This window comes from Corvus moneduloides, chromosome 3 (genome assembly GCF_009650955.1).
Source record: "Corvus moneduloides isolate bCorMon1 chromosome 3, bCorMon1.pri, whole genome shotgun sequence".
Taxonomy (NCBI): domain Eukaryota; kingdom Metazoa; phylum Chordata; class Aves; order Passeriformes; family Corvidae; genus Corvus; species Corvus moneduloides.
In genome coordinates, this window is record NC_045478.1 from 31783617 (window position 1) to 31798693 (window position 15077).

Below are 15077 nucleotides of genomic sequence, written 5' to 3' on the forward strand. Positions count from 1 at the left end.
GTGCAGTCCTTGCGGTATATTTAAGTTGCAGAGAATTTTCGTCAGGTATAGCACATTATATAAAGTTTAGGAAAGTGAAAGTATGTTTCTGGAATAGAATATGACTAGCAACTGCTTGCTGTGCTTCTCATTCTTTTACCAGTATTATACTCAAAAGTAATTACACAAGTACTGAAAGTTATTGGGTGTTAGTTATTAAGCTTCCTTTATACTTAATTTACACTCTTGTAGCACTGCTTTTCTTCAAACTTTTATGCACTCTTATCAGGAACTTGATATTATCCATTATAACTAAGAGGTCTAATTTCTTGGGCACCTCAGATCAGTGCAATACAGAAGAGACAAGCTTTATTTGCTGCAAAATACTTTCTGGGACAAGTTCTACATTTTGTGTAAGAATACAGATTTTTTTTTTCTCAGTAGTACTCTGGAATTTTCCAGGAATGGCACTGCCACATCCATGTGTGGGATCCTAATTCCCTACAAAACTTTGGTATGAGTAAGAAAGAAAACTATTTTGTAAAGCTCTGAAATTATTTCAGCATAAAATTTGGAGAGTTGTCTCCTTGCTGATCACAGTAACAAAAATTTGCCCCACTTATTTCCTTTTTATGTAACTGAAGGCAAAACACAAGTCTTTGCTAGTTCCTAGTTCGCAATTCCCACACAGGTGGGAATGAGAAGCTCCTGCTCTACAGCTTGTGTTTCATCCTTCTAAAAGGGCAGAAGTCATATGGCTGAAGAGTAATGAAGTAAATTGAAATATAGCCCCAGTAAATTTCTCCTCCTTCCTTCATCTGGGACGCGCTTGAGAATTGATCACATAATGTGCTTTCTAACATAATAGTACTTTAATTCCCCATGGAACTCTCCAAACCACTCTTGGGAGGCTGGCAGTTTCTAACCATTAGCAGAGGCATTTGGAAATTATCCTAATATAAATGTTTAGTAAGAATTGTATTTTTCTGCTGAGATAATTACTGGCATTGAACATTTAACTTGATTTTTGACACCTTAGTAATTTTAAATTTGTGACTTAGTGTCTCACTGACATACATTTAATAAGATCCAACGAAGTCAGTGAAAAATTCTGACAGACTTGTTCCAAATTATACAGTGTATTTATCTGAATTGTAGTGATGAGATTTTGAAAAGATTGTTTGGGAAATCTTAAGTTGAAACCTTTGAAGCTCTCTACTATTCACAGACCCCATGATTCTCCTGGGGAAAAGTCTCAACAGCTCTGCTTTTTGAAAAATAATCAATTCAGTTCACAACAGCAGAACAGGCCAGAGATATGGGTAACAACGGATGAATATCTTACAGTAAAAAACAAAATGGTATTCATAATAGAGATATTAATAAGGAATATTCCTTAAAAAAAATCCTAATTTATATTCAATATGTTTCTAAGTAAATTGGACTTCTGAAACTTTAGCTCTTCTTTATTTGAATATGAATGATCAACTGAGGACTGGCTTTTGCAAAATAATATACAAAGCATAAAATGAATGTTAGCTTTTATCTGCCAGTTGCTTAGAAATTCATATTAACAACTCTTTTTTTTCTTCTTCTTCTTCTCCCTCCTGGTACATATGATATGTTTCCCAGCCCAGGTTACCCCTGCTATTTTGCCATAAGGAAGTTACTACACATAAAGCAGCAAGTAACAAACAAAACAAAAACTAGTGCAAAGTAATGATTCATGCCTTCCCTAAAGCTTAAGCAGGAACATTGCAGGAGAATTTATTCTTGACATTACCTGCTCTTATTGACTGTATCTCTTGTTTATTGTCATTATGGTCATCATAGCTTGAGTGTGGAATAGATGTGGCCAGTTACAGTAAATGAGTTACATCAATCTCTTGCTGTACTAGGGTAGTGAAGGTTCTCCTGGGAAACCTGGACCACCTGGGCCTCCGGTGAGACATTTTGTTTTATATCTTGCATTTAGATTAGGAACAATATACTTTTGAGTAAAATGTAATGTAATATAAAGAACTGACTGTTGATCTAATGAAAATTAATATTGCAGGAAGGTAACAGTGTCTTTTTTCAAAAGGTTTCTGTGTTCGATTTTTTTTCCTTGCAATTCATCACTGAGTAAATTCAGATCACTAAAGCCATTTTAGAAATCTGCTCAAATTAGTTAATCTTGGTATCCAATATTATTAGAGTAAAATTGACAGCTTGTATACCTGAGATCAGAGAACTCAGGCAACCTAGAGAAAGTCTGTGGAGTTCACTGGACTCCAAATTAACTGGAATAGTACCTAACACAACATTTACTCTGGAGAATTATAATATTAAATATCAAAATATGACATACACTCATTTACAGGTTTCTTGGTTTATATTTTTAAAAAAAGAAGTCCCGAGCTGTGTTGGTGTGTATCTTACATTCTTCTGAAATCTGGAATCTTTGACAAATTGAGAACAAAAAGGATACCACAGGTTTGCTGAAGTACTGGACTTGAACAGGGCAATAGTGCTGCCTTAATAATTCATAAGTGACACTTACTTGGTTTTTATGCTTTAAAGGGTATGCCTTACAATGAAAGAAATGGAATGAGCAGCTTATATAAACTGCAGGTATTTCTCTTTAATGTTAATTGCTTTTTTTTCAATCCCCACCTAATTTTAGCCCAACTCAACTTTTAAACTTGCTGTTACAGGGAGGTGTGAGTGTCGCAAGTTACCCAGGTCCACCAGGACCTCCAGTAAGTGTTACCAGAAATCTGATTTCTAGTAGCTAATTGACATAGAAACAGAGGATGGTTAGTTTTTGATTTTATTCATGAAAGATTGAAAAAATAAGGATACAATTGGTATGTAACAATGTCTGTGATTTTATGAGCCAAGCATTTTAGCCCATTTTGGAGAGCAATTTATTTATTTATTTATTTTGATTAAAGTATTTCATCCTAGCAAGTAAAGACTACTGAAATGGTACATAATTTGGTATTGGACTTTTTGTGAAAGTATTCTTATATCTAAAAATGTGTAATATTTTACTTATAGTTTGTGAAGGTATAGTTTTTTGGTGGATGAAATTTGGTGCCAGAGATGAGAAGCTCACGAATTCTCGTCTGAGTTCTTTCACCGGTTCACTACATGTAGCTACAGTGCAGAAAAATATGTAAAACAAAGAATTATATTGTGGGTGTAATACAGGGCTGGTGTCTTTCACACTGCAAATGCAGCACCTTGCAGCTGGACACTGTTGCTTTGGTTCTATGGAGCCAAAGATTCTGTGCACTTATTTACATTCTCCTCTGTTTTAGCATCATAGGCAAGTTCTGTTTTGAAATGATTGTCTCTTTGGTAACCACAGTTATGGGTTGGCACCAAACAACAGAGCTGTCTTTCTCTGTATTCTGGAACAGTAAAACAAACCCCAAAATATTACTAAGATTTTATACTAAATTAATCAGCTGAGAGGGCTGGAATTGATAATGATTTCAAATGCGCTGCATTAGCAAAGTGTATTCATAATTCAGTCATTGAAATCGACATCTTATTGTGTAACTGTTCTTCTTTAACTGTGACTTGTGTGGTTTTATTTTTTGCAGGGTCCAAAAGGAGATCCTGGAACAGCGGTATGTACCTATTTTTTGGTTTTGATAGAGAATTCCCCAAGTAGTTTGACACATGGTACTTCTCAAGGACAATAGGAAACTCAAACTAAAACCTCTCAGCACTGACAGCAAAAATGGGGAGTTGTGAGACAGTTTTCTAAAACAGTTTAGTAATCTGTTTTCAAATAAATTCACAAAGTCATTTTTTTGTTTGTTTCACCATAATGCCTGGAAGCTGAATACATCATTCTGAGCCAGCATCCACTTCCTACTCAGAAAACACCAAGTACCAGAGTTTAGGTGGGAAAACTGAGATTTGTCAGAGACTTCAGGAAATCCAGACAGCAATTTGCCATGATTTGATTTAACTGAGAATTGCTGAAATACTGGAATTGTTGGCTGTAGTTCAAATGTCCATGGTAAATTACCAATTTTCTTTCAAAAAATAATTAAAAGGACCTCTCCACTCTACATGATAAGCTGATTTCTCCAGTGGAGCATGTTTACAGCTTTCTTTCAAAGCTTGAAGACCTATCCAGGGATCCAGCCTGTGTGTCCCTTGCTGCAGAGTAACCTTTTTTTAGGGAACAGAGCACAGAATTGCTTGGAGCTTGGTTCTCTGATTGACAGTGTATGCTTACAGCCCAGGGCTGTACTGCCTGGAGGTGCTTCAGAGGTGACCTTGGCTTGCAAGAGCACTGGAATAGAGTCTTCTGTATTACATCTTTCATCAAAATTAAACCAAAATTAAACCAGACTCACACAGAGCCTCTGGGAAAAGCTTAATTTGCAGATTAGTAAAACAGGGCATAACAAAATCTGTTTACCTGATAACTGGTTAGTTTTTTTACTGATCTCAAATTAAATAATCTCCTGTTGCTTGCTGTTCAACATTCCCCATTTTGAGTAAAGAAATTCTAATGGATGCAATCTTTTAATTAAAAAAAAAACCCAAAACAGGGAGACCCAGGACCAATGGGATTGCCAGGACTGGAAGGACTCCCAGGGGAAAAGGTAGGACTCTTAAAAAGAAGTTATGACTTCTTAGTGGCCACTATCTGCAACTAAATGTCTTCTGAAGCCTTGTTTGATTTATTTTTCATGTGTAAGTTAATGTTTCTGTGAGAAAAACCCTTGCATACTTATTTATATTTTTCTTTATTGCTTTAGCGTGGGTGTAAATAATATACTCACTGAACATGAAATTTCATTTTCTGCAAAGGAAAATTGTGTGTAGGAGGTAGAATACTACTATACTTAAAAGTAATATAGTTAATATTTTCCTATGTATGGCTCTTGTTCTCTCTTGAATATCAACTTATGCTTACCGTCCATCTGTCTTGTTCTCAGCCTTTTGCTTTCTAATTGTGGAGGCTGATTATGAATGTAAAGATAAGCTTTTCATAAAGGGTTAAAAAAGTCAATATTTTGGTATTCATTTCTAAATATAGCAAAGTACAAAACATTTAGCAGAGAAATTTTTAAAAATCTGTAAATATGTTTTCTGTCAGCAAATACAGTTCAATTTTGCACATAACTTCTAATTTAAGAAGAAAAAAGAGTACATTTTTTTGCAAATGAAATATTTTCCAGCTTTTTGAATTATGCTATTAAATGACTTAATGCAAAAGTATTTTACTGAAACCTATTTTTCATCACAAAGAAATGTAAATTAAAAGTTTCCCACTCAATATCACTGTGCATTCCTCCTACTTGTTCAGTCAGTGACAAGATCTAAGGTAGGTGTCTATACTAGGTGCTTAAATTACATGAGATGGTTCTTGCTCTGGAAGTCTACAATTTACAAGCAATTAAAGACTAGTCTGATTTCAAAATGAACAAACACAGGGAGGTTTTACAGGTCTAACTGAGACAAAGTGGGAACAGGAATTAAATAAAGGGAATAAGCAATGGATCAGATCATATAAACCAGCTGAGTGAGTGTTTGGCCCTCTCCCAAAGTAAAAATATAGTTTCCTTAACTAAATTTGGTCAAAATTCCACATTTGTGGTGCAAATAAGTGAACAGTATCTCAGAGCCTGCCAGTCCCAGCAGTAGAGTGCATGCTGGGTTTTAATTTAGAGCGATTATGCACCTCTGTGTAGCAGAATGCCATCTTCTACAGACAACATTGGCTGTAATTCTGTGATAATTTCATGAACTGCCTTAAGAACTTTGTGTCCTCTGGATAAAATGTCCCTTCCCTCACCTGTGCTGACAGTGTTTGGTGCAGCTGTGCTGCAAGCCACATTGCTGAAAGGATCAAAATAACCCTGAAAAGAAAAAAAATGTTTCAAGGGAAGTGTTAGGAATTTCTAGCTTAACTGTCATAGCCAGCATACAGGGAAAACACCCCATGTTCTGAGTCCAGAATAACCACTGGGGCAGAGGGCAGTGCTCCAGACAACATGCCCTGCCTGCTGCAGGCACTCAGTGCTCCCCACTCAGTGCTCCCCACTCAGTGCTCCCCACTCAGTGTTCCAGAGGTGCATGTTGCATTCCTCACTGAGTGACTTCTGCCAGCCTCCAGAGCAGGAGAGGTTGAGCGTGTCCTGTAAGCTGCTTCCTCCAGACATGAGGTCAGACATGTAACTTGTCATCTGTTGCACTTTGTGTAGGGGAGTTAAGTGTTTCTAATCCCTAGCAGCATCATTGTGCACCTGAACAAGATGAGGATGAGACAAACCACCATAACTCATAAGAACAGGAGCCAGAAATCCCAACATTTCCCGGGGCTCTTATGCACAACACAACGTGGCTCTAGCTATGTTATCAGAGTTTTAGTAAGTCTGCTCCAGGTAACAAACTTACCTCAGAGAAGTATTCCCCCGTTCATACGGTTTTAGCAGTGCCAGGGCTTTTCTGACATGAAAAAGAAATTTATAAGAAACAAGGAGCCTGATTTTTTTCTTACATTTTTAACTGGCGTTACACGAAGAGAGCAGAGTGTTGCAGACCAACATGTCAACAGTGGGTAAATACCTCTGTGTAGAGTTTTACCACTTGTTGAGCTCTGTCTGTCTGCTTTGGATTCCAGTCCTGTTGAGAAAGATTAATTTGTGCCTGTAATTCATCAATTTCAGCCAAAAAACAACACTCTCCTAGCTTAAAGCATAGATGAAGGTGGCTGTGTGCTATAACGAGAACCTTTGCCCTGAAAGGGCCATGGCACAAGCAAACAGAGGATGTTGGCTTGTAGTAAATGGATGACTGGGTAGCAGGAAAGCAAAAACTTCTTTGAAAAGTACATCTTAAATATGGGAATGTTTATATGAAAGTGAATTACTCTGTGTAAATTTTGGTCATTGTCATGGCCACAAATTACAATTATTTGGAGAACTACAGATAAGTCAGGGACTTTCCATCTCTTTTCAAGGGAGGCCTCGAGCAGACTCAAAGGGAAACATTATGTGAGAGAACCTAAACAAAGGATTTTGGTTACTTGCTCAAGTCTGTAAAATGAGCCAGTGGCACAGATAAATATTAGCATTTAGCCTGGCTCTTGTCATCATTTTCAACTCACTGAATAATCCTTTCTCATGTTTTAATGAGAATCCACCAAGAAACTTCTGTATTGATTGTTGTCATTTAAACATAGATTTATCTTTTCCTCAGGGTGACCGTGGACCAGCCGGCGCACCAGGAGTATCAGGGACACCGGTATGTATATTCTTTAAAGAAAGCTCAGCTTTTTAGAAGCTGAAAAAACAGTCAAGCAAGGTGCTGAGCTGCAATCTCGATCATTGTGGAGCACCAGTGCTTGGCTTGTGCTTTATACACAAGTGTGAAGATTGTGAGCTTTCCCTAAAGAAATTAGAGTTCTAATAGCAGCAAGGGTTCATATTATTATTAAAATGACAAGAGTGAGTGGCGTGAATACATGATAAAGCTGGAATTTGAAGCTGCATATGCTTAGTTAAAAATGTGAGATTCTTCTCATTGCCTCTGTTTAATATAGATAAAGATGTTTTTTGTGTTCTTGGGCATGCACAAATTTCTGAGCGTATTTCTATCACAAAGAAAAATTATGAACATTGGTTATTGCAGTCCACAAGGATTTGCATATCGAGTCAATCAAACATTTGCTTTAGGGAAATGCTTTTTCTGCTATTTACGTGTGGTATTCAGAGAAGTTTCTGAAAGTCATCGAGAAACTTTGTTGTAGGTGAAAGAAAAAGTAACTAATGATAAATTGAAATTATAATTATTCATTTGTGTTCCTAAAGGAAATGAAGATATTAGATTGCATTCACAGTTTAATAAAAAAGTTTATCCATATTTCAGGAGGCAGTATGGAGTTATTTATATGCAAATAGATTTATTATTAAATTTGGGAAGCTACCAATACATTCAGGAGCTGTTTAAATTATAAATATGTGTTTCATGAAATAAAGAGAAGTTTGTGTCTATGCACTCCCATTTCCATTAGCCACTGATTTAGTCTGTTTACTGTGAGTTCCAAGAGAGAACATCATCTTAAATAGCCTAATTTCATTGGGTTTTCCTAAAAAAATTGCACATTAAAGGGGAAAAGTATTTCTCTGAGTTTTATAGCAAATATAAGATTTTCAAAGTTTGTTGTTCTGAAACAGATTTTGCACTGTTAATAATAGCACTGTAGCTGGTTAGAATGATCACAGTTGTTCATTTCCTATGAATTTCCCACTGGATATATCCCAAGTTATTGGATGTTCTCTATTCAAGTTGGATAGGAAACACTTAATAAGGTCCCTTCTTCACTGATGGAGTTCCATTCTGTTGATTATATTTAGTTCTAATAAAATCCACTGAAATAAAATATTTTCTCCTGAAATAAAGTGTTTGCTTTTACATTTTATGCTGAGGAGTTTTAATCAATAAAGTAGTAGACACGTGACACAAAATTTTTCAGTACTCTAGGAAGAGTTTGAGACATATCCATATATCTTGCTGGAAAAGAATTTGTCTTCCTTACCTGTCATTATTCCCTGGATTGAATAGTGGACCCTTTTTCCTATCCAGGAATATAAACCTCTTATTTTCTCTTTGATGTTTTGCTGAGATTACTGAGGTTGTCAGGGAAGCTTGCACTGAGATTCTGCAAGCATTGCCACTGATGCCCATTTCCTCAGCATCAGCCCTCAGTCCTCCTGTTCCCAGAGTTGTCCCTGGTGTTGATGGGTTTTATCCCTCACTTGTACAAGTCACCTGAGGATCTGGTCTAAGGATACTTTCAGGAAATGTAGATTCAAGTTGTTCAAAGAAAGGCATCCTACAGAAAAGAGACATTTAAAATCAGCATTTAAAGGATGTCATAAGAGGGGATTGTGAATTCTGGCAGGCTGAACATAAAATGACAATAAAAGTGGCCAAGAAAGAGTGTGAAGAAAATTTGGAGAAGGCATTAAGTCAGTAGTAAAGTCATATTTAAAAAAAAAAAAAATCAGGACTAGAAAATACCTGAGGGAAAAAAATCTTGATTTTACATATATATTGAAAAATTTTGATCTGGCTATGGCTTCTCAAGATGGAAATCATGGTATTGTAAAAGAAAATTTCATAAAAACGTCCCAGTATTCAGGAATGGTAAAGAAAACCAAGCAATTAAGTAATGTTTAACACGAGACCCTGTTCATTAAATATGACAAAAATCTGGTAAAATATTTCTCTTTCCTTTTGTAAAGCATTAATGAACAATAGCATGAATATTTCACTCATATATATATACACACATATATATATTCTCTCTTATTTTTGACATAGAGAAAAATTTTATTTGGCTTCCTAATAATTTCAATCTGTACTATTCTCTTTCTGCAGGGAAAGCCAGGATCTCCTGGGTCCCCAGGGATGCCAGGAGAGCCTGTAAGTACAGATTTGAGTTCTGGATCCTTATGATAGCAAACAAATATTTCAGACTCTTAATGCAAGATTTTTCATGCAGATTTATATGTGCGTTTCCTTCTTTCTTAGGGTGAAAGAGGACCTAATGGAGAGATTGGCTTCCCTGGTCCAGAAGGGCCACAAGGAAAACCAGTAAGCAATTTTATACTGAGTATATATTTTGTTACAAAAGGATGTGTCTTAGTTTAGCAGAAGTTACAAAAGAAAGGACGGTACATCTTGCTTTGTGTTAGAGTAGGTAACGCGTGAAGAACACACAGAGCTGCAGAGCTCAGTGTTAACCATCCAGAAAAGAATTCCTGGTATTGTGGTGTTTTAATAGTTAATGTAACCGAGATGTTGCTTTTAAAGGTCTTATGAAGGTCATTTGGATCTTGTTGACATAAAGGTTACTCTTGTACTTTTTCCAGGGGGAGAATATGAACCCAGACACTCAACACAGTCAGTAAAGGATGGGGTGACAGAATAGGTTCTCAGTTTCAGTTTAGATAGAGAAGCGTGTGCTTCACGACTGAATAAACTTCGTGACTCTTCTGTATACAGGTGATGCAACGCTGCAGCTGAGGCATTTAGTGTTCACTTAGGAGATGTCTAATCTGATCTCTTTATGTAATAAAAGTGTGACAGCAGTGTAGTCAGCACTGTCTGAGCTGCTTTTGAAAACCTCATTGACATTCTAGAAGGGGTTCAGCAAGGGTAGTGCAGGGCTCATTATCTCCCCTGAACCTTGGTGTTTTGGGGATGAGTATGAGAAGCAGACCTTTGCAGCTTGTCAGCACATCTCCACATTACACTTCTGCCTTGAAAGAAGAGACAGTTTCTGTAGCTACAGAAGCAAATTAGCCCAAGGTGCCTAATCTGTGCAAAACTCCACTTTGCAGTATATGAGGAGAAAGAAATATTCCTGGTGTCTCTGCTCATGCAAGTTGTCCTTTCTCAGTGAAACAGCTGTGAGTTTGCTACATGTGCGGATCCATAAATATCCTACTTAATTAAACACTGCCAGAGCATTTATCTTGCAATTAGCTGGCGTTGTGCAATCGTTAATATACTCTCTGTCATTATTTTGGCCCATACCATCTAGGACTCTCAGATCATGCCCATTCCATTCTGGAGGATAATGTGGGCCTGGAACAGTTTCCAGCAGGTGCTATGAATGCAAACACCTTCTTTGGGGAAGGAAATAGCTTTAGCCCAGGAGACCAAAACTGTGCCATGCTACAAGTCCTAAGGCCCAAAGGATGGATCTGGACACGTAATAGTAAGGCATAATCTCTATAACAACAGAAGGGTAATTCAGCATCAAGGCTAATATCTAGAACAAAAGAAATCTCTCCCATGGTTGTATTATGATTAGCTGGGACTGAAAAAGTGCATGTACGTGTCCACAAATATTCCCCATTCCAAATTTCCCTATAATTTTTCATTTAAAGTTGGGTGCTTGTTAGATTTGATGCACATCTTGATGCTCTTTGCATTTCTATATTGTAGCCACATAAACTGCTGCTTCTGCAGCTTCAGAACATTTACTGATATTGCACTAAACACTGTGCTTTACACTTTATATTTTTAAAATACATAAACATATTAATTTTTTTTTCTTAGGGAATCAATGGAAAAGATGGATTGCCAGGTCCTCCGGTAAGAGAACATGGTTCTGTGTATTTTATTCTTCACAAATACCACAGCTGTTCGTCCAGGGCAGTTGCTTGCTGTTCTGCTAACACATGAATATACAACAAAGCCTTTAATTGATAAGTTTATGTTTTCTCAAAAACCATTTTTCAGGGTGCTGTGGGGAGACCAGGAGACAGAGGACCCAAAGGAGAACGTGTAAGTCCCTATTATGATAACTTTTTCTCTTTTTACTGAGCATCTAAACACCTTTTCAGCACCTATCTTATAGGCAAAATCAAGAAATTAATTCTCTGTGAACTTCAAGCAGACACCTAGACATGTAAGAGGTTTAGTCCTAGACACCACTTTAAGGAATTAGAGTCAAATTGTCTTCTGCATTTAGAGGAAAAACACATTTTATAGACTTTCTAACACAGTTGGCCTGGAGAGTGTAAATTGATCAATAGGTTGAAAATTGGAAAGTACCTAATTCTGTTGTGTTGTTTTCAGACTTTGCAAAAGCTATGAACTTGCCCTGTTGTCATCCTTTCTATGTCACAAACACAAATCATGTTTTATATAACACAAGCTTGTCACACTTAGGCAACAGGAATGCCAGGTGCAATACCTGACAGCTTCCCAAACCCTTCAGACAGTTCTGTTCAAGGTAACAAGATTATGGTGAGCAGGAATGATTATGGGAGGTGAGAGATGAGGTTATATATATATATATACATATATATGAATATATATATGAGAGACGGTCTTGTTTTAACGTTGCTAAAGTCCTGATGTCCTAATCAAATGGATACCACATTTATTTAATGAATCAGAGAAGTATCTCCCTGTTTAAACTGGAAAAGGAAATACTACTTTATGACACTGAAGAGACATGAGGGTTTAACTATTATTACAATTATCCCTTAAAAAATTAACTCTTTGAAATGTTCTGGTTTTGCCTTTAAGGACATAGGCCTGTATCTGTGAGAGAGATTGCAATGATGACAGAAAATAAAGTCAAGGTTTTCTTGCAGCCATTATTATTACTGCTCTACAGCATGCTCCTTCAGCCTGAGACCAGCTGTTGTAGTTACAGAAAAGAGAAACATCAAAATTGGAAGGACAGAATAAAACTCTCAAGGTTTTCTTGTCTAATGTAAGAATGTCCTCATAGAATACATTTTAAGAAGGAATAAGCCACCTGGGCTGAAATAATCTTATATGTTCTTTGAATGACTAAACACTGCTGTTATTACTACTTTATAAAATGAGTGACAAACTAGTTGAAAACATGTTTTATACCAATCAGTTTTCAAGTAATTCCAACAGATACAAGTACTAGTGGCTGGCTCATTTATTGCTGTTATCTGCATACCTCAATCACTGAGCCTGAACCTGCTGGACTAGAGCAGGTAGAAACCCAGGAAAAACAGCAGTTCCTTCTGCACAGAATTTGGAACAAGATAAAATACAAGAGATAGGAGAACACTAGAGAGGAGAAGGGCTGAATAAATCAGCACCTTAGGCAGAGATCACAAAACACAAATGTCCTGAGTTTTGTACAATTCATAGTGGAGAGTTTAAAGAGGAATCTGGAGGAAGATATGACCTAGTTTTATGAATTTTTACAAGGACCTTTTTCAAAACACAAAGAAAACATTGGAGGCAGTTAAACATTGCTTGTTTGAAAAGTTGCTTAGTTTTTGATTTGCCTCCTACACATTGGCAGCCTGTAAAACGTGGATTGTTTAGAAGAAAAGGATCAGCTTCACACTGCCATAGCACCATGGTTCTAGAAAAACCTGCCTTTTTCTTTATTTCTAGTAGAAGAGCTATCTATACCCACTCTGCAGGGTTATAAACCTGAGAACTTATATACCATAGAATCATAGAAAGGTCTGGGCTGGAAGGTACCTTTAAAGATCATCCAGTGCCAACCACCCTGCCATGGGCGGGGACACCTTTCATGAGACCAGGTTGCTCTGAGCCACATCCAGCCTGGTCTTAAATATTTCCGGGGTAGGAGCATCCAAAGCTTCTCTGGATAACTTGTTCTAGTGCCTCACCATCCTCACAGTAAAGAATTTTTTCCTAATATCTCATCTAAACTTACTCTCTTTCAGTCTGAAGCCAATCCCCCTTGTCCTGTCACTACACACCCTTGTTAAAAATTCCTCTCCAGCTTCCTCCTTGGCCCCTGGAAATAGATTAACTAAGTACCGTAAATAGATTAACTAAGATTTTGTTTAAATGAAGATATAAAATAGTAGGCTTCTAAGGAAAGTTACAGGAAATATCCTGGTGTCTTTTGCCTGTGTGAATCTGGGCACCTAAATTTTACCTATGCCATAATTGGCATTTCTAGATCCTTGTATAAAGGCTAAAACCTTTCTAAACTCAAGTCCTGTCCTTGAAAAGTGGGTTACAGAGCCAACCTATTCTTCTTGTCATTGACTTCAACATCAGAAGGGCAAGAACACAAAACCTATTTCCAGAGACAAGGTTCAGCCTGTAAAATCATCTTCCCTGCACGACTCAATCTGTTTCTGAACAGGCAAGAATTTACTCTTTAGCATTGTCAAGTGACTTTTCAGGTTTGTTCCACTATGTGCAATGGTTTTCTTTCTGCTTCTATTTTACACAGGGAGATCAGGGTATTCCGGGGGATAGAGGTCCACAGGGTGAACGAGGGAAACCTGGCCCATCAGGAGAAAAGGGGGATGTGGGTCCTGTTGGTCCTCCAGGAGACAGAGGCTACCCAGGATCACCAGGTCATCAAGGTCCCCCAGGTTCACCAGGACCCCCAGGGTTTTCAGTAAGTAAATATAAGTTTACCTTGGTTGCTTGTGAATTCAGTTATGAAGGTAGCATGGGCTGAGCAGTGGCAATTCAACTGAGGAACAGCATAGTATTAAAAAAAACTAATGATTTCTCTCAGACAATTTCAGTGTTCAGTTAAGGTGGAAAAAAATATACGCACATGATCAGGAAGTTACTTTAAATTATTTTTTAAAACATCTGCTATGGATAAACTTTATTATTTCTTTCTTTAGTTCCTGCATATCAATATGGTTACTCAGTACAGTTAATTTTCATGCTTTCTATAAGATTAAGAGCTAAAGTCTGAGCCTTTCCAACTGGGAAAGAAAAGGAGGCAGCCAAAATTGATTCTCAGTAGAAATCAGCATTTAAAAAGACAGTGAAATGGTGCTTTCCAGTTGTAGATATCTTGATTTTTCTGCATGTGCACACAGGTACACACATCTGTGTTACGGGTTCTTTTTAACCTCAGTCAGATAAGGTAAAGCTCTAAAACACCTTTCCAGTGAAGTTACTGGTGCTGTGGTTCTGTCCTGGTCAGCTGTGCATCAAAGCAATTAGACCCCAGGGTGGGTGAGAAGTTGGCAGATGTTATGCAAAGGGCAAGTAAAGCAGAGGGGTGTCAGTGGACACCCTCACTGTCTTGTGCAAGTTAACTTCCATACTCATCACATCCTGGTCATCTTGGCAGCTGGGAGTGCCTCTCCCCCTTCATGCCATTAGTGTCTTTATAATACTATAATGTATTTGTAGTAAAGCAGCCTTTGCAGTTAAGTAAATAACACAAATATATTAAAACACTAATTTGTTGATGAAAAGTTTATATTTGTAATGTTATTTTGAGCATTTATTTTTGTAACATTATAAAGTGTCCTCTGTATGTTCCTTCTGATACATATCACCTTTCTTTTTCCTCATCAGGCTGATGCAATTTCACTTGAAGAAATAAAAAGATATATCAAACAAGAGGTTCTTAAGGTTTTTGAAGGTAAGAAAAGGAAGTATTATACAACTAAATCTGAAATTCTGCCCTAAATTTCTTTATATGTCATCTAACTTATGTTGGACTTAGCAGCAACCTTGTTTCTATAGCTCTGTTTAACAAGTCTACTTTACATGATTCTGTTCAAACAATTAGAAGTTACAGTATCTGTTAATCAGAGTATTTCCATATGTAA

General features: G+C 37.1%; 1 protein-coding gene across 7 annotated transcripts in view; it reads left to right on the plus strand.

Moving 5' to 3' along the window:
• COL19A1 (collagen type XIX alpha 1 chain) overlaps positions 1-15077 on the plus strand; it is a 187409-nt gene that overhangs the window by 155352 nt on the left and 16980 nt on the right. For 6 of the 7 annotated variants that reach the window (XM_032104736.1, XM_032104741.1, XM_032104739.1 and 3 more), the window contains 12 exons: positions 1878-1922; positions 2542-2592; positions 2676-2720; positions 3573-3599; positions 4539-4592; positions 7195-7239; positions 9379-9423; positions 9532-9594; positions 11068-11103; positions 11251-11295; positions 13724-13894; positions 14821-14887. In XM_032104736.1, the coding sequence (XP_031960627.1) occupies positions 1878-1922; positions 2542-2592; positions 2676-2720; positions 3573-3599; positions 4539-4592; positions 7195-7239; positions 9379-9423; positions 9532-9594; positions 11068-11103; positions 11251-11295; positions 13724-13894; positions 14821-14887 (694 nt within the window). The remainder of the gene's footprint in view (positions 1-1877; positions 1923-2541; positions 2593-2675; positions 2721-3572; positions 3600-4538; positions 4593-7194; positions 7240-9378; positions 9424-9531; positions 9595-11067; positions 11104-11250; positions 11296-13723; positions 13895-14820; positions 14888-15077) is intronic. The other variant, XM_032104740.1, reaches the window with a different exon arrangement.